Genomic DNA, 26,279 nt, shown 5'->3' with positions numbered 1-26,279 from the left:
CTCTGAATGATCCAATGTTGACCTAAATGACTAATGATGATAAATACAATCCACCTGTGTGTAATCAAGTCTCCGTATAAATGCACCTGCACTGTAATAGTCTCAGAGGTCCGTTAAATGCGCGGAGAGCATCATGAAGAACAAGGAACACACCAGGCAGGTCCGAGATACTGTTGTGAAGAAGTTTAAAGCGGGATTTGGATACAAAAAGATTTCCCAAGCTTTAAACATCCCAAGGAGCACTGTGCAAGCGATAATATTGAAATGGAAGGAGTATCAGACCACTGCAAATCTACCAAGACCTGGCCGTCCCTCTAAACTTTCAGCTCATACAAGAAGAAGACTGATCAGAGATGCAGCCAAGAGGCCCATGATCACTCTGGATGAACTGCAGAGATCTACAGCTGAGGTGGGAGACTCTGTCCATAGGACAACAATCAGTCGTATATTGCACAAATCTGGCCTTTATGGAAGAGTGGCAAGAAGAAAGCCATTTCTTAAAGATATCCATAAAAAGTGTCGTTTAAAGTTTGCCACAAGCCACCTGGGAGACACACCAGACATGTGGAATAAGGTGCTCTGGTCAGATGAAACCAAAATTGAACTTTTTGGCAACAATGCAAAACGTTATGTTTGGCGTAAAAGCAACACATCTCATCACCCTGAACACACCATCCCCACTGTCAAACATGGTGGTGGCAGCATCATGGTTTGGGCCTGCTTTTCTTCAGCAGGGACAGGGAAGATGGTTAAAATTGATGGGAAGATGGATGGAGCCAAATACAGGACGATTCTGGAAGAAAACCTGATGGAGTCTGCAAAATACCTGAGACTGGGACGGAGATTTGTCTTCCAACAAGACAATGATCCAAAACATAAAGCAAAATCTACAATGGAATGGTTAAAAAATAAACATATCCAGGTGTTAGAACGGCCAAGTCAAAGTCCAGACCTGAATCCAATCGAGAATCTGTGGAAAGAACTGAAAACTGCTGTTCACAAATGCTCTCCATCCAACCTCACTGAGCTCGAGCTGTTTTGCAAGGAGGAATGGGAAAAAATTTCAGTCTCTCGATGTGCAAAACTGATAGAGACATACCCCAAGCGACTTACAGCTGTAATCGCAGCAAAAGGTGGCGCTACAAAGTATTAACTTAAGGGGGCTGAATAATTTTGCATGCCCAATTTTTCAGTTTTTGATTTGTTAAAAAAGTTTGAAATATTCAATAAATGTCGTTCCACTTCATGATTGTGTCCCACTTGTTGTTGATTCTTCAAAAAAATACAGTTTTATATCTATGTTTGAAGCCTGAAATGTGGCAAAAGGTCTCAAAGTTCAAGGGGGCCGAATACTTTCGCAAGGCACTGTAAATACCCAATATCAAAGTGGAATTAAGTATTGTGTATTCTATTTTAAATTCAGGCATTAACACAACAAAATGTGGACAAAGTGGCGTGAAAACTTTCTTAGTACACCGTATCTACCTAAATTACCTCATACCCCTGCATATCGACTCTGTGCTGGTACCTATTCCTTGGGTTAGATTTTTTGGGGAAAATAGTAGGTTGCGTTGAAGGGCATTTCACTGTTCGTCCTCGCCTGCTGTTTACGAATCATGTGACGAATTACATTTGACCTAATTTGAGAAGAGCGCACAGTGACCCACTTTGTTGACAGGGACAGAGGCCTCTTCCTGCTCTGACTGTGCTTTGTCTCTGATCTTGCGCTAATGTGGGTTTGTGTGTCTGCATGTGTCTGCGTCAGGGTTTCTGTTAGGGGGTAATAGCAGGCTTTTGGCCTAAAAAAAAGTGTAAAAGTCGTTAAATAAAATTTGCGCAAGCCCCATTGCAAAATAATGCTTTTAGCCTTTTAACTTCTTGCGTTGAGCAGTCCCGTATCCGGGAGCGTAATCATAGCCTCAAGTTCATTACCATAACGCAACGTTAACTATTCATGAAAATCGTAAATGAAATGAAATAAATATATTCACTCACAAGCTTAGCCTTTTGTTAACAACACTGTCATCTCAGATTTTCAAAATATGCTTTTCCACCATAGCTACACAAGCATTTGTGTAAAGCGTATTGATAGCTAGCATAGCATTAAGCCTAGCATTCAGCAGGCAACATTTTCACAAAAACAAGAAAAGCATTCAAATAAAATCACTTACCTTTGAAGATCTTCGGATGTTTTCAATGAGGAGACTCTGTTAGATAGCAAATGTTCATTTTTTCCAAAAAGATTATTTGTGTAGGAGAAATCACTCCGTTTCGTTCATCACGTTCGGCTAAGAAAAAAAAGAGATTCAGTCATTACAACGCCAAACTTTTTTCCAAATTAACTCCATAATGTCGACAGAAACATGGCAAACGTTGTTTAGAATCAATCCTCAAGGTGTTTTTCACATATCTATTTGATGATAAATCATTCGTGGCAGTTTGGTTTCTCCTTGGAAGCAAACGGAAAAATACACGCAGCTGGAGATTACGCAATAATTGCGACGGAGGACACCAAGCGAGCACCTGGTAGATGTAGTGTAAAATGGTCAATCTTCCAATGATATGCCTACAAATACGTCACAATGCTGCAGACACCTTGGGGAAACGACAGAAAGTGTAAGCTCATTCCTGGCCCATTCACAGCCATATAAGTAGACATTGAAACGCAGCGCCTTCAAAATCTGGGGCACTTCCTGTTTGAAATTTCATCTTGGTTTCGCCTGTAGCATCAGTTCTGTGGCACTCACAGACAATATCTTTGCAGTTTTGGAAACGTCAGTGTTTTCTTTCCAAAGCTGTCAATTATATGCATAGTCAAGCATCTTTTTGTGACAAAATATCTTGTTTAAAACGGGAATGTTTTTTTATACAAAAATTAAGAGCGCCCCCTATATCCAAGAAGTTAATTGATATAAATGCATGTCGATGGAAATACATTTGACTGGTCATACTTATCAGTCTATAGGTTAATTTGCATAATTTAGTGGAATTAAATTGCTGCGTGTGTAGGCTACATTATATCTGTTATGTTCAGTATCTTATTTGTCACATGCGCACAGCGTGCAGAGCCTTTTAGCGGAAAATCTGTCAAACCGCAACGGAAGACGTCATCAGCGCGTCACACTTTGCAATGAGCTGGAGGCTGTAGGATAATCATTTGGAGAACATATACTTTATTCTTTGAAATCTGAATGTTATGAGGTGTGTCTTACCTTGCTTATTAGATCCTCTTTCTAAATTTCTAACAGATATTTTCATCTGTCACGTGTTACCACTGGCGTGTGCAGTGCCGTTTTGACAGTGTTTTCCCGCTAATTGCATTGTGACAAACATTCACACGTAGCCTACTGCCTTGTGTGCGTTGCTACTCTTATAATGTGAATTCATTTGTATTTCAACATTTTAAGCTAAAAGTTCTCATCTGTTGCGTCAGACTCATTGCTTTTTATTTATTTTTTATGTAACTTGGGCCTACTGGTTTGATTTTTGAATTTGGAATCTATCTTCCTACAACTGTCCCAGAGTCTGTTTGGAATAGGCTATTTCTTTCTCGACAAGCTGACCAATAGAATAAGTTAACTTTTCTACTGTGGGGGATAATAAATTGACATAGGCTGGGGATTCTGCTGTTCGTTACTTGTCTTGTTGGCTGAGGACATCAGAATTTTGTAAGAAGGACCGCACATCATTGCATCCTCGACTTGCACGTTCTGTTAATATGAATGCCCTTAATCTAAATGTGATTTCTGTCATTCTGAGCACCGTGGGTGGACGCCCTAATCAGTTGCAGCCAAAGCATATGGATCCGGTAGATTTCTCAAATGTCTGGAAATTAAAATGTTGCTGGTCAAATGTCCGGCACCACATTTTCCAAACGTAAACACTGGTGTGCGCGTGAGAACCATCAATGTCCTGACTTCAGCTGGAGTTACCACTCCTGTCACTCTCCTTCCCCCTCACATCTACAATGGAGAAAACGTCTGTGTCCACGGTATAGATGTGTGTGTGCGTCCTGTTAATTCACTCAGTGGTTCTAATTTAATCTGTGCATATGAAAGTAGTGAATAACAAGACTGGAGAGACTTGGAAGGCTGGGACTGTAGTTAGTATTTTATTGTGACTGACGGACGGACAGATGGACAGTTCTTCTTCTCCTTATCTTTCAGTATCCTATAAAGTATCTCCTGTTATGGTACTGAAATAAACATGCCTTCTGCTACCGCTCTGGACACTCAACACAGCTGGATCTGACGGTCTCTCCACTTGGGCCAAATCTTAACTGGAGATGCCGAACTTGAATTTTTACAGAACTTTCTCATTGACGTCAATGCACAGTACACAGAAGTCAGAGTTGCTCATGCAGTACAAAGCCCTCAGTCTCTCCAAGCTTGGAGTTAATTACTCAACGTTAAAGAGTTTTAATGGTACATGACATAGCACGTTTTATGCATTAATGAAAGCTGATTAATCAGTTTTTCCAAAAGAGAACTAGGCACGTTGAGGTCTGTTTTCCATGACGTGATGTGTTTGAAATCTGAACCAGGCCAGTGATACGACAGTAGTTTAACTGTAGGGGATTAACTCTGGATCACTTCTCTTCATTTAGAGTCCTTCCCCACTGTACCTGTTTTTAACACCACCAGACCCTCATAAAGACTTAAGGAAAAATCCACCCCAAACCAAAAATTCCTATCATTTACAGTGTTGGAGAACAATATTTTTTGTAAACAAGTGTTTAATTTTGGTGTTATAAGGTTGGTAGCAACATGTGAAAATCATTGTGGACATCCTTTTGCCTCAAGTCAACTACGAAACCCACAATGCAATACTATCTCTATGGGCTGGCACGCTTGTATACTGTAGCTACACACAGTACCAAAGTCTTATCAGCATGTGAATAGCAAGTTTGCTGTAAAATCTCCTAAACTGCACTATCAATTTAGCAGTCTACAATCTCACCATTTTCAATCTGACATGTGTGATAGATGTTTCCGCGATCTGAAAGTCATATTCCGAGTACCTCTAAAAGTCTAAGCCGTTGGGGCGGGGGTTCTACAAAGCTAACGTATGGTATTGTTATTTGATTTAGAATTTTACAACCCCTTCAGCTATCAAAATACCAATGTCAATCTGATTTATAATATAGAATTTGGCCTTTGCTACTATAGCGCATAGAAACACATTGAACAACACATTTATAAATGTCATAAAGGAGAGTAAAAAATGTATCACAAGGTTTTGAATTTTGTCCTATATCTAGGAGATATACACTACCGTTCAAAAGTTTGGGGTCACTTAGAAATGTCCTTATTTTTTAAAGAAAAGCACTTTTTTTCGGTCCATTTAAAATAACATCAAATTGATCAGTGTAGACATTGTTAATGTTGTAAATGACTGACTATTGTAGCTAGAAACGGCTGATTTTTAATGGAATATCTACATAGGCGTACAGAGGCCCATTATCAGCAACCAACACTCCTGTGTTCCAATGGCACGATGTGTTAGCTAATCCAAGTGTCATCATTTTAAAAGGCTAATTGATCATTAGAAAACCCTTTTGCAATTATGTTAGCACAGCTGAAAACTGTTGTTCTGATTTAAAGAAGCAATAAAACTGGCCTTCTTTAGACTAGTTGAATATCTGGAGCATTAGCATTTGTGGATTTGATTACAGGCTCAAAATAGCCAGAAACAAAACTTTCTTCTGAAACTCGTCAGTCTATTCTTTTTCTGAGAAATGAAGGCTATTCCATGTGAGAAATTGCCAAGAAACTGAAGATCTCGTACAACGCTGTGTACTACTCCCTTCACAGAACAGTGCAAACTGGTTCTAACCAGAATATAAAGAGTGGGAGGCCCTGGTGCACAACTGAGCAAGAGGACAAGTACATTTGTGTAATTTATATGGGTTACATTCAGACGAGTCCCGTGATAGTTATGGGGGCCATTGAGAACACCATCTTATTCATGAGTCTCTTTCCCCCTTCTACAGAGTTCATATTAGTTTGTAGCCTAAACGGTTCAGACGCTACAGACCGAAGTAGGCACATCAGCGTGAGTCCCGTGGGGTTTGTTGGGGTCATACAGAAAAACGGAGGACACCATTGTGTACGTGCAGAGTCCGGTCATTCCATAAGGTGGTCATATTAGTTTGTTTGGATGCTACAGAATTTGTGAGAATGTCTCATGGTCTGACAAACGCCGCTGTAGCTCGGCCACCTTCCACCACAGATGCAGAAGACCAGCGGTGGAATTGAGATGCAGCCCATGCAAAAAAATGATATCTATCTTAAACTGAGGTTTTAATGTTTTTAATTTATTATTTTACTCTGACTGAGGATTAATCGCAATGCTATGTGATATCAGTCGAATATCTGCATGCTTTGATAGGCAATTGCTCTGATACAAATGAAATGACCCGGGGAATCGATAGAACATGGCTCAGAGATACACAAAAACAACATGACATTCAAAATGGGTGAATCTTTCCTTTTAATGTTGATATCTTACGTCTTAATATGAATGAAGTCGTTTTCAGTCCAATTGTTTCCAAGCTGTCCTGGTCGTTGGTTAAAGTTGTAATAATAATTTTACAGCAGCAGGGTTTATGGAAGCAGGCAGCAGAGCTAGCAAGCTGTGAGACCACTGCGTCATGGAAAAGTTGTCATCTGCTTGACTGTAATGAAAATTCAGCAGTAGGCAATATTTGTGTCAGTGGTCTGGTATGTTTAATCTCATGTTATGGAGTAATATTCTCACCGTGCTGTCTAATAACTTCTTAATAACTGTAAATAGCTTTGTTATGAGTTATGACCTGAGGCTTTATATTGGTCTTGCCCTTTTTAGAATATGCTTCTCTAACCACCATAAACATCGTGACAGTCTTAACAGGGTATGTCTGTGTGAGCGAGTTTGTGTGTGCGCCAGAGTCTGAGCTGAGCGTGCACAATGTGATTGTAGCGCGGAGCGTGATTGTCAAAGGTTGGAGCATCCGCGAAGGCCGGCCCCAGTAGCGCTCACTTCACTAGCTCAGGGCATGCCAGGCCCAGCATGCATTTTCATCTACTTGTGTTCTGCTATAGCCCCTTGCTTTAGCTACTGTCATGGAGTTAACTAAATATTTCCATAAAGAAACTGACCAAGTACACAGGTGCTAAATCAAGGTGAGTAAGAGAGGGAGTGTGGTGATGTAGTGTCCACAACTAAAGAATCATTGTTGAATCTGAAAAGGCATGTAGCCCGACTGCATGAAGGTGCACTTACTATGTGCACATGCTAGAAGAAAGGAACGAGGTGGGTAGATAACTGTGCCATTGTATCAAAGTATTGAGTGGCCAAAAGGGTGTTTAGCATCCCCAGTGGCTCTGCAAGTGCGGAGAGGATTTTCTCCTCTGCTGGCCTGCTCTCCAGGCACCGTCACATGAGCCTGAAGCCACACACTGTCCAAGCTCCTGTTTCTAATACGAATTCAACGGCACTAGTAGGGCATTTTTGGTTTAACTTGTTTTTAATTTTAATTCACAGCCTATATGCGCAATTCATACAACTAATGATTTAATACAACGAAATGTTCAAATTCTGAGGCGTTAGGTCCCTACCAGTCTGTCGCACTCACACGCGCTTCACAATGTATTTATTTGTAGGCTATAGCCTTGAAATAATATAGCAAAAATAATTCCTCCTTAGGCTCCCTTTCTGGCTTCTGGCCTATTTAGTGTTTATATGCTGTTTAATATGACTTGAAGCCAATTTGAAATGATGAGCGCTTCTTACATTGACATTTTCATGTTTATTAAAATACGTTTAATTCAAATCATATGGTTTGGTTTCAACACTTCAAAACCAAATGGATGGTCCAGGTAGAATTGTTGGTTAAATTGTGATTTTTCGAGCCGCAGTTATTTTTTCCTGTGAGCGAGGAGCAGGATTTTTAGCAGAGTGGTTGGAAAGGAAGGCACAGTGTTCGAAGAGCGGGATTTCCAAATGCTCCACTCCGCTCACATACTCTGGTGTGTGCGCACATTGACTGCATTGAAGAGCAGACCGCTTGCAGTGCTTTCCTCTAGCCAGCTGTCGGCTATACAGCCAGTTGTACACTCAATTTCAGCCATGTACATTTTCCACTTAAATTAACTTGGCAATTTAGATTTTTTTTTACAGTTCGCAAGTCAGGAAAATAATTCAGCCGAGCCCTCTCCCGCTAGAATGAACGATATGCATCTTGTAGCGCTCTATTGACAGGACAGGCGTCTGTCTGCCTGTCAGTCACAAAATGAGCGATGACAGGGAAACACTGCTGGTTTGACATTTTTCGCTCTCTTCCAGTACCTGGTAGTGTGTTTTCTGTCAGCTGTGTTAGCAGTCAAATGTCTTTACACGGAGGGAGAGAGCATTATGCTCATTCATCGCCTATGAGTCAATTTGCATGACCCATATTGTGATAATGGCGGGTCGAAATCCACTTAGCCTATTGTTTCCTGGCACATACATTTATTTTATTTTCGCGTGTTTCATATACAGCAACGAAGTGCTGGCGCATGGACTTACTGTCATTTGATTGATTGATTGAACATCAAGCTAGAGTAGTTTATTAATGGTGTCGAACTGACTGAATAAACCCAATCTCATATTCTTGCCATTCATAAATCATGCAACATAATAATATCTCCATGGCATCGGGACAAGGAAACTCTGACATCTGCTAATGTAAAAAGGACTTTATAAAAACATTTCATTTGATTATCGATACATTATGAAGATGGTGAATCCTCCTCACTGCAGGACAATCGTGTAAGTAGGCTCATGATGCGATAGTTGCACTCTGGTCTAAAATATGATGAAACTGATTGAATTGTTTTAAAAGCTTATGATATTTATATGGTAGTTTCATAGATATTGATATAGGTGTACTGATTTAATCAAGGTCAAATGCCTCTTCAAATCCCATGATTAACACCTGCTTCATTCTTCAATCATACCTGCATTGCGGATAACTGAGAAAATGCCTCTTAAAAGGGTGCTTGAAGCCTATAGAGTTAAAGATTATTTGAGAATAAATCTGTGGGTCAGTCGTTAAACAAGTATTTGTTTTGTATAAATTACACTGCAATTCACAAATGGAGTTGCAAACTAACTTCTTTCACTAATGTAACTGATGTCATTCTCTCTTCTCTTAACAAGTATAGACCCAGAATTTAATTGAGCATTCGTTCTGCTTACTTTAGAGACCCATTTTTCCATTTAAAAAGTGCCCATCACACAACTCGTTTGATTTAAATTAACTTTAATTTTTTTCAAGATCATTTTGGCCATTTATTTAATTTAATAAAATAAAATACATATTTTAAAGAAAAAACATTGTCAATTCATATCTTGCCATAAAATACTTTAGTCTCAATATAAGACCAGTTAAATGATAAAATAAAGTTGTAATGTTCTCTTACTTCGAAAATAGTATAGATCATATAGGCCTAGATGATTTCCCAAAAAAACTAACAATAAAAGGAATTCATACATTTTCAGTAATGTATGAATTATTTTCAAATTTGTGAGAAATTATTCAATAATATTGCTGTGTATTTGGCATGGAATCAAGGCAGTAAAATGTACTAGAGGTCACCCAAATAGAGCTTGTTCAGCAAAAGATTCTTAACCCCGGCTCGGGGAATCCTGGCTGTCTACCTTTTCTATTTGGCTGACTATGCCATGTGCTTGTGGAAAACACTGCGCTTGGCATCAACCTCCTTTCATAGCAGAGTGGTTAAATCAGACATTATTGCTTTTATCAAGGACACAGTGGTCCATTTACAAGAATGTGTGTGTGTGATTAAGCCAGACATGACCATTATGATGCAAGAACTGACATGAAGCAGATGGTTTGATTTGAGCCTGAAAGTAAAGTTTCTCCCTAGAGGAGATGGAGTGAAAGTGTAAGTGTAAGAGGGGACTGACTGGTTTATCTGTAGTATTGTCCCACTGGGCACAGATTTCAACATTTATTTTATTTTATGTTGGTTCAACATAATTCCTTTGAAATTACGTACGAACAACGTTGGTTCAACCAGTGTGTCCAGTGAGGTGTCTTCTCTTTTATAAACTCAACAAAAAAGAAACAACCATGTATTTCAAGGATAATTCGTAAAAATCCAAATAACTTCACAGATCTTCATTGTAAAGGGTTTAAACACTGCTTCCCATGCTTGTTCAATGAACCATAAACAATTAATGAACATGCAGCTCTGGAATGGTCGTTAAGACACTAACAGCTTACAGACGGTAGGCAATTAAGGTCACAGTTATGAAAACGTAGGACACTAAAGAGGCCTTTCTACTGATTCTGAAAAACACCAAAAGAAAGATGCCCAGGGTCCTTGCTCATCTGTGTGAATGTGACTTAGTCATGCTGCAAGGAGGCATGAGGACTGCAGATGTGGCCAGGGCAATAAATTGCAATGTCCGTACTGTGAGACGCCTAAGACAGCTCTACAGGGAGTCAGGACGGATAGCCGATCGTCCTTGCAGTTGCAGACCACGTGTAACACCTGCACAGGATTGGTACATCCGAACATCACACCTGCGGGACAGGTACAGGATGGCAAAAACAACTGCCCGAGTAACACCAGGAACGGCACAATCCCTCCATCGGTGCTCAGACTGTCCTCAATAGGCTGAGAGAGGCTGGACTGAAGACTTGTAGGCCTGTTCTAAGGCAGGTCCTCACCAGACTACACAGGCAACAACATCGCCTATGGGCACAAACCCATCATTGCCGGACCAGACAGGACTGGCAAAAAGTGCTCTTCACTGACGAGTCGCGGTTTAGTCTCACCAGGAGTGATGGTCGGATTCGCGTTTATCGTCAAAGGAATGAGCATTACACTGAGGCCTATACTCTGGAGCGGGATTGATTTGGAGGTGGAGGGTCAGTCATGGTCTGGGGCGGTGTGTCACCGCATCATCGTACTGAGGTTGTTGTCATTGCAGGCAATCTCAATGCTGTGCATTACAGGGAAGACATCCTCCTCCCTCATGTGGTACCCTTCCTGCAGGCTCATCCTGACATGACCCTCCTGCATGACAATGCCACCAGCCATACTGCTCGTCCTCTGCGTGATTTCCTGCAAGGCAGTAATGTCAGTGTTCTGCCATCGCCAGCGAAGAGCCCGGATCTCAATCCTGTTGTGCACATCTGGGACCTGTTGGATCAGAGGGTGAGGGCTAGGTCCATTCCCCCAGAAATGTCCGGGAACTTGCAGGTGCCTTGGTGGAAGAGTGGGGTCACATCTCACATCAAGAACGGGTAAATCTGGTGCAGTCCATGAGGATTAGATGTACTGCAGTACTTAGTTTCTGGTGTGGCCACCAGCTGCATTGACACTTACATTTCATTTTGACCCCCCCCCCTTTGTTCAGGGACACATTATTCCATTTCTGTTAGTCACATGTCTGTGGAACTTGTTCAGTTTCTGTTGTTGAATCTTGTTTATGTTCACACAAATATTTACACATGTTAAATTTGCTGAAAATAAACGCAGTTTACAGTGAGAGGATGTTTTTTTTTTTGAGTTTATTATGTTCCACCTTTCCAATAGAACAGGGAATCTTCCACTCTATCGATTTCATAATTTGCAACACGTTAAATGTTTCAGCTCACTGTCCTCCACAGGTGCTTTAGGTAGCTGGTAGGCTATTGGACGTGTAAAGATGACAGTGACATCCAGTCCTCTGAGTCTCCCTCAACAACTTCTGGACCTGTTTTCTGGGAATTGGAAAACTATATAAAAAAGAGACAGATTCATAGAGGGGGAAAGAAGTTGTTGAGCTGCTGAAAATGTGTAACTGAAGCCATGTCTTTCTAGTGTAGTTTACAAGCCCCGTTTTATGAAAGGTTATTTCTAGCCCTGACCAGGTCTTGTTCTGGTTAGAGAAGAGTGACGTGGGTCCGATTGGATCCTGGCTAGAGAGACTGTAGATAGCATTTCATCCTGTTGTCTCTGTCCTCCTCTCTCTCTGTAGCTCCATCTCTCTTTATGCTCATCTGTCTGTTTTTGGTGCTGAAACATGAGCAGTGCATGAGAGAACTAGCGTAAAAGATGTTTTTACCCTGTGGTTACATCAACAGCAGGGGAAGTAAATTAGGTTTTGGCGGGCAAACATTGTTTTTGGCTTGTAGGGAAGTGGCATCAGATAGCTCTAATACATACCGCTGAGTGGTATGCCAGTTCCCTTAGAAGTCTGTACCCACCATACACAGACAGAGACACACTGGAAATAGAAAACACGCTCAACTTCTCCCAAACATGGACCAGGGCACTAATAGTTTAAAGATCACATACAGTACCAGTCAAAAGGTTGGACACTTACTCATTCAAGGGTTATTAATAATAATTTTACTATGTTGTACATTGAAGAATAATAGTGAAGACATCAAAACTATGAAATAGCAGATATGGAATCATGTAGTAACCAAAAGTGTTTAACAAATGAAAATATATTTGAGTTTCTTCAAAGTAGCCACCCTTTTCCTTGATGACAACTTTGCACTCTTTTGGCATTCTCTCAACCAGCTTCACCTGGAATACTTTTCCAACAGTCATGAAGGAGTTCCCATATATGCTGAGCACTTGTTGGCTGATTTTCATTCACTCTGCGGTTCAACTCATCCCAAACCATCTCAGTTGGGTTGAGGTCAGGTGATTGTGGAGGCCAGGACATCTGATGCAGCACTCCACTTTTCTTCTTGGTCAAAAAGCCTTGACACAGCCTGGAGGTGTGTTGGGTTATGAAGCTGGTTGAGAGACTGACAAGCATGTGCAAAGCTATCATCAAGGCAAAGGGTGGCTACTTTGAAGAAAATTAACTAAAACTTTTTTGGTTACTACAGTTGAAGTCAGAAGTTTACATGCACTTAGGTTGAAGTCATTGTTTTTCAACCACTCCACAAATTTCTTGTTTAAAAAATTCTAGTTTTGACAAGTCAGTTAGGACATCTACTTTGTGCATGACAAGTCCTTTTTCCAACAATGATTTACAGACAGATTAATTCACTGTATCACAATTCCAGTGGGTCAGAAGTTTACATACACTAAGTTGACTGTGTCTTTTAAACAGCTTGGAAAATTCCAGTAAATGAATCATTTTGATGTGTACCTGTGGATGTATTTCAAGGCCTACCTCCAAACTCAGTACCTCTTTGCTTGACATAATGGGAAAATCAAAAGAAATCAGCCAAGACCTCAGAAAAAAATTGTAGACCACCACAAGTCTGGTTCATCCTTGGGAGCAATTTCCAAATGCCTGAAGGTACCACGTTCATCTGTACAAACAATATTACGCAAGTTTAATCCCCATGGGAGCACACAGCCGTCACATCGCTCAGGGAAGTGAGAAATTAACATACTTTGGTGCGAAAAGCGCAAATCAATCCCAGAACAACAGCAAAGAATCTTGTGAAGATACTGGGGGAAACAGGTACTAAAGTGTCTATATCCACAGTAAAAAGAGTCCTATAACGACATTACCTGAATGGCCACTCAGCAAGGAAGAAGCCACTGCTCCAAAAGCACCATTTAAAAAAAAAAAACAGAATACGGTTTGCAACTACACATGGGGACAAAGATTGTACTTTTTGGACAAATGTCCTCTGGTCTGATGAAACAAAAATATAACTATTTTGGCCATAATGACCATCAATATGTTTGGAGGAAAAAGCAGGAGGCTTGCAAGCTGAAGAACACCATCCCAACCCGGGAAGCACGGGGTTGGCAGCATCATGTTGTGTGGGTGCTTTGCTGCAGGAGGGACTGGTGCACTTCACAAAATAGATGGCATCATGAGGAAGGAAAATTATGTTGATATCAGTCAAGGTATTGGAGTGGCCATCACAAAGCCCTGACCTCAATCCTATAGAACATTTGTGAGCAGAACTGAAAAAGCGTGTGCAGCAAGGAGGCCTACAAACCTGACTCAGTTACACCAGCTCTGTCAGGAGGAATGGTCCAAAATTCACCCAACTTATTGTGGGAAGCTTGTGGAAGGCTACCTAAAACATTTGACCCAAGTTAAACAATTTAAATGCAGTGCTACCAAATACTATTTGAGTGTATGTAAACTTCTGACCCACTGGGAATGTGATGAAAGAAATCAAAGCTGAAATAAATAACTCTACTATTATTCTGACATTTCACATTCATAAAATTAAGTGGTGATCCTAACTGACCTAATACGGTGAATTTTTACTAGGATTAAATGTCAGGAATTGTGAAAACTGAGTTTAAATATATTTGGCTAAGGTGTATGTAAACGTCTGACTTCAACTGTAGATATTTTTATGTATACATTTTTTTTTTTTCTGGATTTTGACAATTCTCCCTTGATCCTATTTTCATATCAGGTGACCCCTAGTTTGGGAACCGCTGGTCTACGTGTTTGTGTCTGATCTCATCGCTCCTCTCATACCATTTTATGAGCCATGACATTACCTGTGTGGGAAAGTGAACAGGATAGGTGTATAACGGACATTATAGGCCTATCGTTTCTGGAAACCCCATCTCCTACACGGCATGTAAAACCAGCCATGTGGAGAATAGGGATGCATACATATTCGTAGGATATGATGAACTAACCACCACCTAACATTTAACACTAGCTAACAGGAGGCTGGCGCTAGGGAATGAAGCACTGTCTGAGAGATGCATTTTTGCACCAACATTTCATAGGTCTTCCTAGAGGCAGGCGAGGTAATGGTCTGAATGCCAATCAGTCGTCAGCACTGTAGGTAATGTTTTTGTGGTATTCAGAAGACTGCCACTCAGGCAATTAGGATTGTCTCTTACTGCCTTTCCGTCTCCTGGCATTACAGCACAGGCCTGGATGTAATTTTACCACACACAAGTTACTTTCCATTACGATTGCTGTCAACCTTAGTCAACCTCCCACTCCCCTCCTTTCTCTCTCTCTCCCCCCTCTCCTCTTGCTCCAGCTGATTCTCTCGTTCTGGTCTGGTCCACAGGGTGTGTGGAGGTCCAGGTTTCCACTGTGTTGACTGAAACGAGGCCCAGAGCATAGAAGTGGCTGTGGTATCTCACATTAGATCGGCTCTGTTAGTGGTTTGGCTGGAGCTGCTTTAGCTGTGTGTGTGTGAGGACTTCAAAATACATGCTGTGGAATCATCTGTCAGTCAGTCAGGGGTGTGTGTACTGTATTGCTGATTTTAGAACTAGAAAGTGGTGAGGGTAGGACTGGGCTGGGACCAACTACAACCGCCAAGACGACCACTGCATCTCAAATAATCATGTTGACTTTAATGCAAATGTTCGCTCAAAGCGCAAGGCAATGTCACAGATTCGACTAAGGCATGGCTCAGACATGACATAAATAATAAAATGGACCAAGTGGCAAATGGTGTTACACAACAGACTGGAGCTGTTTGTTAGGGTAATATCATTGATTGATTCTCTGACTTTGATTCTGGTACTTGATCCTGGCGACCACCCCTAGGCAAGGACATTGTGGAAACTAGTGAAACCCATCTGTGGTTTGTTTCAGCAGGCTGACTGCACTTTACTAGCCCCATTAAAGTTCTCTACTGAATGCTTCTACCTCGTCAAACCTCTCTTCACACACTCACCAGGACCACCTCGTCAAACCCAGGCACTAAAGGGCCGTCCGTGTTGAGCTGTTTTAAAGCTCTGTGTTGTTTTTAATGCCTATAGAGTGAAATGGGATGATAACGTTATGAAGTCGTAACTGCTTTTGAATTAGCTGTACAACAGTTCCCTGCTGATTTTAACCACACCGGTTGTAATTAGGACAGCTTATGAGAGCATTGTAAGTAGGGCACTTTCTGTTATGAGGTATCATTTAGGGTTTCCTTTAGTTCAGATGAGAGGAATGTGTTGTTGGGTTAGTTATAAAGTCTTGGGTAAAGGTTATGAGGGAATGACAGGTGGCTGGTTGCTGCCTTCTATACTGCAGGTGGATGGAGTGAGTTAAACCCCCACACTGTCAGGTGTTTTGAGACCTAGTGAAATATTTCTATTGAATTGTGCTTATTCAAGGTTTAATAGTGTGTGTGTGCAGTGCCTAAAATTAACACCTGCCAAGTGCAGGTAGATTTAGTTATTGGCTATTTCACCAGCCATGTTGGCGGGTGGTCAGGCTCCACGGTGCAAGCATTTCAATCGCATTTGTGAATAAAAATAGTTAAGTATGATCACATTTATAGTAAAAATAAATGCTGTTTTCAAAGTATTTCCCTCGTTTTGTTTTATAACTGGTAAATTAATCATATAAAGTCAAAACTACGAACCGTCCGTATATAGCCTATTCCACCTCTCGCTGCAACACTGCTTGGTGGGGGCTGATGTGCACACGTGAAGAGCTGAGTGAAAGATACATATTTTAGAAGCACTGGCACAGGCATAAAAGTTGGTCAAGTTTACTTGAAACGAAAGTCGACAGAAGTGAGACTTTTTCCTTGTTTCTTGGCTATTTACATAGTTTATTTTTTCTGTTTCAACTAGCAGGGAAGAGAAGACCACTCTTCTCCTTGACATACTCAATCACACAGGCACAGACATGACTCAAGTCCCATTCCCACAGTTACCTCCAGGGGCAGGTGAACATTTTTATCTCGTCAAGACTGAGGTCTTAAAATGACATTGAAAAAAATACCACATTTAGTTCTTAATAGTAATACAATTATTGTTTTAGAAACATTACCAAGCATGTCTATTCTTTTTTTTTCTTCATGTTTTTGTTGGTGTCATTTTAGCTAAAATATTTTTCCATTTACCTGCAACATTTGCTGGTGGACCAAAAAGTTAAGTGTGTGATAATAAATAATATCTCATATGAGACGTTTCCACTACAATTGTCTTCCCCTGGGATCTACAATAGTCCTTTATTGTATATCCATCTCTCTCCCGCTCGCTCTAACTCAGTCACCCAATGGAACATCCCAATCTGGGAGCCATTATTAGGAGATGGGGAAGGAGAATGGTGGAGGAGTGGATAACAAGAGTGGGATGGAGGGGGTGAGTGACAGCCAGAGGGGAGTGTATGTTTAAGGAAGAGTGAAGGTTAAATAAATGAGTGCTGTAAGAGATGTGACAGCTGGCACTACTGGGCTACTACACACACACACACACACACACACACACACACACACACACACACACACACACACACACACACACACACAAAGGGGTTCTCACTCAGTGGTGTAGAGTGTCTGTCAGGGCAGCAGTTTAACAGTTTACAGAGGCCTGCTAAAAGCTGCTGTCATGAGGCACTGGACCTCTGCTCTCTCTCTCTCCCTTTCCTCCTCTTTGCTCTCGGTCTCTCTCCTCTCCAACCCACCAAGTGCCGCTCGGCTCCTGTACTCAATACAGTGGCCGCCATCTCTGCTGTCCTAGAACTGATGATGCTGAAATTTGAACGCACCCACTCACACACTGTTTTTAATATCTGTGAAATACTTGTTCCCCTCCACACAGAAACACACACAGGGCCATTGCACATGATTTATTTGGCCAGGGTGTGTGTGTAGATCACTGGGCCAGATTGTTTGGAGCTAGTGGTGAAGGAGGTTGTTGCTTCCAGACAGACAATCAGGCAGCCAGTCTCTGAGGTGGTCATCAAGAGAATAGTTCAGCTGATTAATAGAGAATACAACACGTGTTCCTACTGTTCCATCACTGTGTCCCTTGTCCCCTGGCAAATCTCTGGCCCCCTGATAATGTCCCTGACCCCCTAATAATACCCCTGATCCAGAGAGGGCTCTCCTCCCCCTGCTCTGTCTGTCTCTGTGGTCTCCACTCTCTCAGGGCCAGTTCAGAGTCTGCCCAAGTGCACCATTATCAACTGCTCCCCTCTGATTGGGATAGTTACTTACCCTTATGACAACTCTGACACTGCTACCCTCCAGCTCTCTGTTTCTGACCTAAAACACCTACTCCTCTCTCTCTCACTTCTTATCGTGTCCCAATGTGCCCCCTCCCCTCTCAGTGAACTGTTAAGAAAAAGACTGACTTTGTCCTTGGTGGAATACACTAACTCTTTACTCCGTTCAAGACCGTCTGTTTTTTGTCCCGGAGTGTGCTTTGTATAAATCTGTGTTAATGACTTATTTAGGAGCTGCTGAACCTGTGGATGCGTGCACCATGTAAATCTGTGACTGTGTTTTATGTAAACCTCTGGCTAAGTGTGCATGTTTGTGTGTTTAGGAGCTGTCAAGTTGTGGCTGGAACAAGAAGGAGAAGCACAGCTCTGCCCCTAATGCTGTGGCCTTCACCCGCAGGTTCAACCAGGTAATGCACACACAGGCAGAAAAGTGGGGTTGGATAGGGGGAGAAATGTTCCCCTGGAGCTGAGTTATGAGCTTTGGCGAGCAAGTAATGGAGAGATTAAATCCTCTCCTCTTTCCTCCTCTTCTCTCACCACATCCCAAATCATCCTCTCTTTCCTAATCCTTTGTTTTGGAGCTTGGAGGGTGTCATGGTAACAAAACATACCTCCTGCTGACTTGTTGACTCATCTTACATAGGGAACACACACACACACACACACTCCATTGACATATCTCACAGCAGTGCATTCGTGTGTATTCTGTACCTGACACTTTGGGCCTTTAGAGCCCTGAATACGACACAATCCATCATCTAAAAATATCCCATTTGTCCTATTGTCTTAGCCTGCTCTTTCTCTCTCTCTCTTTCTCTCTCGGTCTCTCAAATCCTATCGGTCTCATCAGACTGGGTTCTCTCCATGATATGGCTAATAAACACTGAAGAGACCTGAGAGACTTTCTTTCCCAACACTCTGTCCTTAGCTGGCCTTCACTGTCTCTGGTGTTTGTTTAAACTGTTTGGATATGTTTCTCTGTGGTCTGATAATGTGTTTTGTGCATGGTTTTAGTACATTTGGGTATTTGTGTTTTGAGCGCGTGTGCATGAGTACAATTGAGCTCACGTGTGAAGTCATCAGCAGGAAGCCCTCTAATGACGCACGGGCAGCCTTACCCTTTTATCCTGCTCCATGTCTCCTTCTTCCCCTTTTCCTCTCTCCCGTCTCCCCGGTCTCTCCCCCTGTCCATTTGAGTGTCTTTACTACCCTCCATCTTCTCCCTGCCCCTTTAAGAGTGTCTTTAAGACCCTGCAGACTCCGTATGAGATGATGTTAGAGGAATGTGTTTCTGTGGAAAGTTCCCCAAACGGCCGTTACAGATGTTAGTTAGCTGCACATCACAGGGCCAGCCGGCCGGCAGGCATCAGCCAAGTAAAAGGAGCCTTGTGAATAATGGGGCTTAGGCAGGGAGAGGTCCTTAGCATGAGCTCCAGTCTTAGCAGTCTTCCTTCAACTCTGTTATTGGCAGCAGGCTTTGGATGACAAGGGGAAGGCTGCCATCTTTCAGTAATGCTCAAGCTCAAACCCATAGGTTGTTAGATAAATAGCAAACCAGAAAAATTATAAACTATCTGCATTGACCTTTTTTGCACTAACTCTTTTGACTCCTCACATACGCTGCTGTTACTGTTTATTATCTATCCTGTTGCCTAGTCACTTTACCCCTACCTATTTGTGCATATCTACCTCAATTGCCTCTTGTCCTTGCACATCGACTCTGTACTGGTACACCGTGTATTTAGCCAAGTTAGTGCTAGAGGTGTCACTACCGATCCGGGTTCGATCCCGGGCTGTGTTGTCTGGGTTAGGGTAGGGTTTGGCCGGCCGCGATGTCTTTGTCCCATCACGCTCTAGCAACTCCTGTGGCGGGCCGGACGCATGCACGCTGACACGGTCCCGGTTGGACAGTGTTTCCTCCGACACATTGGTGTGGCTGTCTTCCAGGTTAAGAGAGCACTGTGTCAAAAAGCAGTGCGGCTTGGTAGAGTTGTGTTTCGGAGAATGCATCGCTCTCGACCTTCGCCTCTCCCGAGTCCGTACGGGAGTTGCAGGACTAACTACTAACTACTGTACTAACTACTGTACCAATAAGATGTCACAAAATTGGGGAGAAAAGGAGGTAAAAAGTAGAATTCTTTAAAAAAGTACAAATAATGCATTTCTTTTCCCTATTTGAAAAAAATAAAGATCTCTGCTTTGTTGGGAAGGGATTTGAGCTCCATACTGCTTTTCCATTTCTTCATGTTGTTCTGAAAACACAGTATAGGTTAAGGTTTTGGATTGAGTATATACACCCGATATACAACGCTATTTCAGCTACACCCGTTGCTGATAGTTGCAGAAAGTCGAGCACACAGCCATACAATCTCCATAGACAAACATTGGCATTAGAATGGCCTTACTGAAGAGCTCAGTGACTTTCAACGTGGCACCATCAGAGGATGCCACCTTTCCAACAAGTCAGTTTGTCAAACTGTAAAACCCCAGTCACCTGTTTGGAATGAGATGTTTGATTAGCAGGTGCCCACATACTTTTGGTTATGTAGTGTAGGTTGGTATGACTGGCGAGGGGTAGGCATAGAGTGGGATGTAGTGGAAAGGAGGAGAGGATTGGTTAGGGATGAAGTGAAAATGATTAAAGGGGATGGGGGAGGTTAGGTGTAGAGCTAAAGAAGATTGGAGAAGGGTAGATAATGTTCTGGGTGAATGGGGGCTGAGGTAAGGCTGGAGGGGCCCTGGGGTATGGCTGGAGAGGCCCTGGGAGTTGACTGAGGTAAGGCTGGAGAGGCCCTGGGAGTTGACTGAGGTATGGCTGGAGGGGCCCTGGGAGTTGACTGAGGTATGGCTGGAGAGGCCCTGGGAGTTGACTGAGGTATGGCTGGAGAGGCCCTGGGAGTTGACTGAGGTATGGCTGGAGAGGCCCTGGGAGTTGACTGAGGTATGGCTGGAGAGGCCCTGGGAGTTGACTGAGGTATGGCTGGAGAGGCCCTGGGAGTTGACTGAGGTATGGCTGGAGAGGCCCTGGGAGTTGACTGAGGTATGGCTGGAGAGGCCCTGGGAGTTGACTGAGGTATGGCTGGAGAGGCCCTGGGAGTTGACTGAGGTATGGCTGGAGAGGCCCTGGGAGTTGACTGAGGTAAGGCTGGCAGTAACGGAGTGGCTATTTTAAAGGGATACGGCAATATTTGTTTGTTCTACTTACCCAGAGTCAGATGAACTTGTGGATACCATTTTTATGTCTCTGTGTGCAGTATGAATGGAGTTGGTGTTCATTTCACAAGCCAATGCAAAAGAGTTTAGCGCAATGACTGGAAGTCTACAGGTGTGAGGGCTAGGGCTGGCACTATTACCATATAACCGTGTAACCGACGGTTATGGATGAACATGGTCTTGAAAATAAAATAACCATTAACGTTTTTTTGTGTGTGTGGAATGAACAGCTGACGGAAGACAGGACGGTAGGGCATTCGTTCGGTTGTGTCGGTTTCTCCAGTAACAATGTGAAACAAGCAAGGTGTTGTAGCAAACAAGTCTTTGGTTGTCTAGGCAACGCCCCCTTCCTTGCAGCAGCTCACATATGAATAGAGCTTGGAACCTCTAACCCTGGCAATAAATGTGTTAAGGCGTCAATGGAACGCAGACATTCCATTGACCAGATTGGCGCACATTCAATAAATATGATCTAACAAAGTGGATATTCCTCAAATCCTTCATGATTTATGTATTGTAACAGGCCCACAATGTGGTTGCTTAGGGCCGATTTGGATATTGTTGTCTGTTTTCAAATCAAATGTTATTTGTCACATGCTCTGAATACAACAGGTGTAGAACAGTGAAATGCTTACTTACAAGCCCTTAACCAACAATGCAGTTTTAAGAAAAGTACTTGTCAAGTAAAAAATAGATGAAAAAAACAAACATTCAGCAGTAAATTAACAATAGCGAGGCTATATACAGGGGGTACCGGTACAGAGTCAAGGTGCGACACTGGTTAGTTGAGGTAATATGTAGAGGTAAACTGACTATGTATAGATAATACAGAGTAGCCGCAGTGTAAAAGAGGGGGGGGGGGGGGTCTGGGTAGCCGTTTGTTTAGCTGTTCAGGAGTCTTTTATGGCTTGGGGATAGAAGCTGTTAAGAACTCTTTTGGACCTAAACTTGACGCTCCGGCATCGCTTGCAGTGCGGTAGCAGAGAGAACAGTCTGACTAGGGCGGCTGGGGTCTTTGACAATTTTTATGGCCGTCCTCTGAGACCGCCTGGTATAGAGGTCCTGGATGGCAGGAAGCTTGGCCCCAATGATGTACTGGGCCATACGCACTACCCACTGTAGTGCCTTGTGGTCGGAGACAGAGCCGTTGCCATACCAGGCAATGATGCAACCAGTCAGGATGCTCTCGATGGTGCAACTGTAGAACCTTTTGAGGGTGTAGAACTTTTTGAGGTTGTTGTCCTAGTACCACACGGCCAGGTCTCAGACTATGGGGAGGTCAATCTCATCGTTGTCGGTGATCAGGCCGACCACTGTTGTATTGAGGATCAGTGTGGGGGATGTGTTATCTACCCTTCCCACCTGGGGGTGGCCCGTCAAGAATTCCAGGATCCATTTGTAGATTGAGGCGTTTAGTCCCAGGGTCCTTAGCTTAGTGATGAGCTTTGAGGGCACTATGGTGCTGAGCTGTAGTCAATAAACAGCATTCTCACATAGGTGTTCCTTTTGTCCAGGTGGGAAAGGGCAGTGTGGAGCGCAATATAGATTTCATCATCTGTGGATCTGTTGGGGCAGTATGCAAATTGGAGTGGGTCTAGGATTTCTGGGATAATGGTGTCGTGAGCCATGACACGTAGAAGTTGTTAATTTTAATGTTTAGAAGAAGTGACTGCTAAATGCTAACTGCTGTTCGTATAAGCTGGTTAGCTAGCATACAGACATCTTTGGTGTGAGTCAGTCATTTTTAAAAACTGTAATGCAGTTTATTGGTAACAATGACATGAACATGTGTTGGGGTTGACATCCATACAAGCATTAAACACAGATCTTTGCCTCAACATAGTGTGAAATACACTAGCCTAAAGGTAAGCTCATTTTTTTCTGGGGGTCAATGAGGCGACTCAGGATCTTTCCCCCACACATTTCAATTGCTATTCCATTGTTCTGTTCAAGTTCAATAGACCTCTTTTAACACTTCTATTTTACTAGTATTCTCATGGCTACTCTTGCCTGCCTGGTATTGTGATGTAATAATTTCCATGGTCATGTAGAATGTTCATTCAAATAACTGATGTGCCTCATGCAATGGAATGTCATTTTTGTAATGTTGAAATAACAAATGACAGCATGTATTGATGGGTACACTTCCTGCCTTTACTTCCTGCTTTTATTTCCTGCTTTGCTCCTTGCAATGGTTACAAGTCTAGCCATTATGCCATTCTTGACATGAATGGGGATGCCCATTCTATTCATTATATTTCTATGGCAGCACATGCAGTCAGGAGGAGAGGGGAAAATGTGCGTCTTGTATAAAATAAATTAGCCCCTGACCCTAGCCATACCCAGCTGTAGCCTCTTCAGCACCCAGGCAGTGAGATGGAGCTATCGTAAACTCTCCAGTCCTCTGGTGCTTTTATGAGAGACTCCGCCTATTACAGGACTAATCCGCAGCTATCAGCTGGTGTCTCCATGTTCCATGTTATTTATGATGATTGTAGAGTTGGACAGAGCAGCCTGAAATAACAGGGATTTATAAGATCATAAACACTACTGGAAAGACAACTGAGAGCCCCTGCTCTTTCCTCTGGCCTGACCTGTAGAGTGCACACACATAGACATATGAGGGCGCGCACACACTATTTTAGGGGATTAGGTTTATGAGTTAGGTTTGGGGTTAGGGTAAGGGTTTGGTAAATAAGGATTTGGAATAGGAATACATTTATTACTTTCCCAAAAACCCTGATAATTCACAAAAACAAAGTTGTGTGTGTGGAGGATGTTAGAGGGGAAAAGGTTAGGTTACTACCCTGCAACTCTCCAACCACTTTAATCTCTTGAATGGCTGTGACCCTCAATGGTGCCGGAGTGTAGCAGTACATTATTTTTCCCACAGTGGTTTTCTATGCAGAGCCACCTGCAGTAAGCTGATATCACACACACTCACACTGACCCTGTGGGGGGTTTGGTCAGTCTGTTAACCAGAGCAGCCCCTCCCTTCCCCATGTTGCTTCCCCCCTCTGGGCCTGTCTGGGATTCTCATCATCTGCACAACCCTGCACGTACAGTAGAACCATGATCACACACACTGTGAAGAAGGGAGGACCTAAAGATTTGGAGAAGGGAAGAGGGAAAGTGAGCGGGAGGAAGAGAGGGGCTCCTGGGGAGATGGAAAGTTGAAGATGAAGCAAGCGAGTTGGAAGTGTAAGAGAGGGATGCAGAGAAGTGAGATGGTTGCACAGGGAAAGTAAAGGATAGAAAAAGCTGCCTTCAAGGAGCATCAGTATTGTGTATAGTTGATGACATATTGATGTATTGGTCTATTACACAGACAGGCAGGATATACGTTTGGTGAAGTGCATATTTCCTTTGTTTTTCCTGTGGGTAGGTTAGGTGACATCAGCGCTCTCGATCTCTCTGATCCACGCTGATCACTCTGTCTCTCCGTCTCTCTCGCTTCCTCACTATCTCTCTCTCTTTTTCTCCTCTCCTCTCTCAGGCTCTCGCTCTCTCTTACATACATACTTTCTCTCTCAATTCAATTAAATAAATGCTTTATTGGCATGAATGGGTGTTTGCCACTGTTGCCAAAGCAATGTATATGAAGTATGACACAAATGAACAGTATGCGTGACAAACAATTTTAATATCAACAAAAACAATTATAATGTACATAAATAATACACAAAAACGGCAACATTTGAGAAATTTAATCTAGAAGGGATCATGTACATGACATGGTGGGAGCTATTGTCACTTGTCTTATGACAGGCCAGGACACACTGCAGCAAGCTCTACATTTTCACCTAACAAAATGCTGATTTTGTTTTTCTCTTCAACATATGCAGTTAAAGAGATCCTGAAATTATTTCTTTAAATTTCAGGAGATAAATACCTCTGTCATTGGAGCAGTTTTGTTCATTCTCTAGTTCACCCAACCCACAGTGCTTACATAGTCTTTCTTCGCAGACCTTCCATGTTTTTCTGTTTTCTATTTGTTTCTCTCTTGCTCTCTCCCCTCTATCTTTCTCTCTGGAACACGGTGTACAGACGGCTTTAGACTATAAAAGACTCAGGATGCTTGATATCAGCTTATTTTCCCCCCATTACCACTCCTCTTCCTTCCATCTTTCCATTCCTCGTCCCTCGCTCTCTTCCCTTCCCTCTCTCCTGAGGGTGGTTGGACCAGACACTGACCAATTCATTGACCTTATTTGCTTTGCTATGAGAGGAGAGCTGTGTCAGTGAGCTCTTGGCCAATTGATATATCGATCAGATCACTTTGTTCTGTCTGGGGGTTATCTCTCACACACTGACCACATTCTCTTACATACCTTTTATGGGTAGCTGTTGATACATCAGCTGGTGTAGTGCTGCTGGATCATGGGGGAGCAGCACTCCCTCATTATTTAATTTAAATATACACAGAGCTGGTCAAACTATTTTTGGAAATTGAATTCTGATCATTTATGTATGATTTATAGTTAATTACCACAAATTACATAACAATTATAGTATGACAAACCATATAAATATTCATAGCAATCTAGCGGTAGGTAAATGGTGGTTTCTTCCATGTCTCCTCTCTGGCGGTGACGAGAATGGTGAAGAGCTGTAGGCTACTTGTGTGCACTGCAGAGGCCGGTCAGAGGCTTGACCACTTTGACCAATCAGAACATTGAGAAATGATCACCAGCAGTTCCTATCCTATTCTTAAAGGGATACCATCCTTATGTCTCAGTTTCCAGTATGAAGGAAGTTAGAGGTAGTTTCACGAGCCAATGCTAACTAGTGTTAGGGCAATGACTGGAAGTGTATTTTATTTCACCTTTATTTAACTAGGCAAGTCAGTTAAGAACAAATTCTTATTTACAATGATGATGGCCTTCCATAAGGCAGAAAACCTCCTGCGGGAACGGGTGCTGGGATTAATGGGTATCTACAAACCATAGGCTAATAGTTTAACACCATCTGCTATAAAACAGTCATTCAAGAAGATCTACATGCATATTCCCATGAAACTGATTGTGATCAAATGATTGGCATGCAGATGCCATTTCGCTGGTAAAATGTGAATAATTATCATTCATGGTTGACAGCAATGATGGCCTATTTTGAGACGAGGTACAGTATCCCTAACTTGGAGAGTGGGGGTATTAAAAATA

At 42.4% G+C, this 26,279-nt stretch overlaps 1 protein-coding gene across 1 annotated transcript in view; it reads left to right on the top strand.

Moving 5' to 3' along the window:
* The window catches only part of ralgps2 (Ral GEF with PH domain and SH3 binding motif 2), a 99,315-nt gene that overhangs the window by 5,802 nt on the left and 67,234 nt on the right, over positions 1 to 26,279 (top strand). The window contains exon 4 of the mRNA XM_064989513.1: positions 18,228 to 18,311. Coding sequence (XP_064845585.1) covers positions 18,228 to 18,311 — 84 coding nt within the window. The remainder of the gene's footprint in view (positions 1 to 18,227; positions 18,312 to 26,279) is intronic.

The sequence above is a fragment of the Oncorhynchus masou genome, chromosome 15 (genome assembly GCF_036934945.1).
Source record: "Oncorhynchus masou masou isolate Uvic2021 chromosome 15, UVic_Omas_1.1, whole genome shotgun sequence".
Taxonomy (NCBI): domain Eukaryota; kingdom Metazoa; phylum Chordata; class Actinopteri; order Salmoniformes; family Salmonidae; genus Oncorhynchus; species Oncorhynchus masou.
This window is presented reverse-complemented; position numbering and strand designations above follow the sequence as displayed.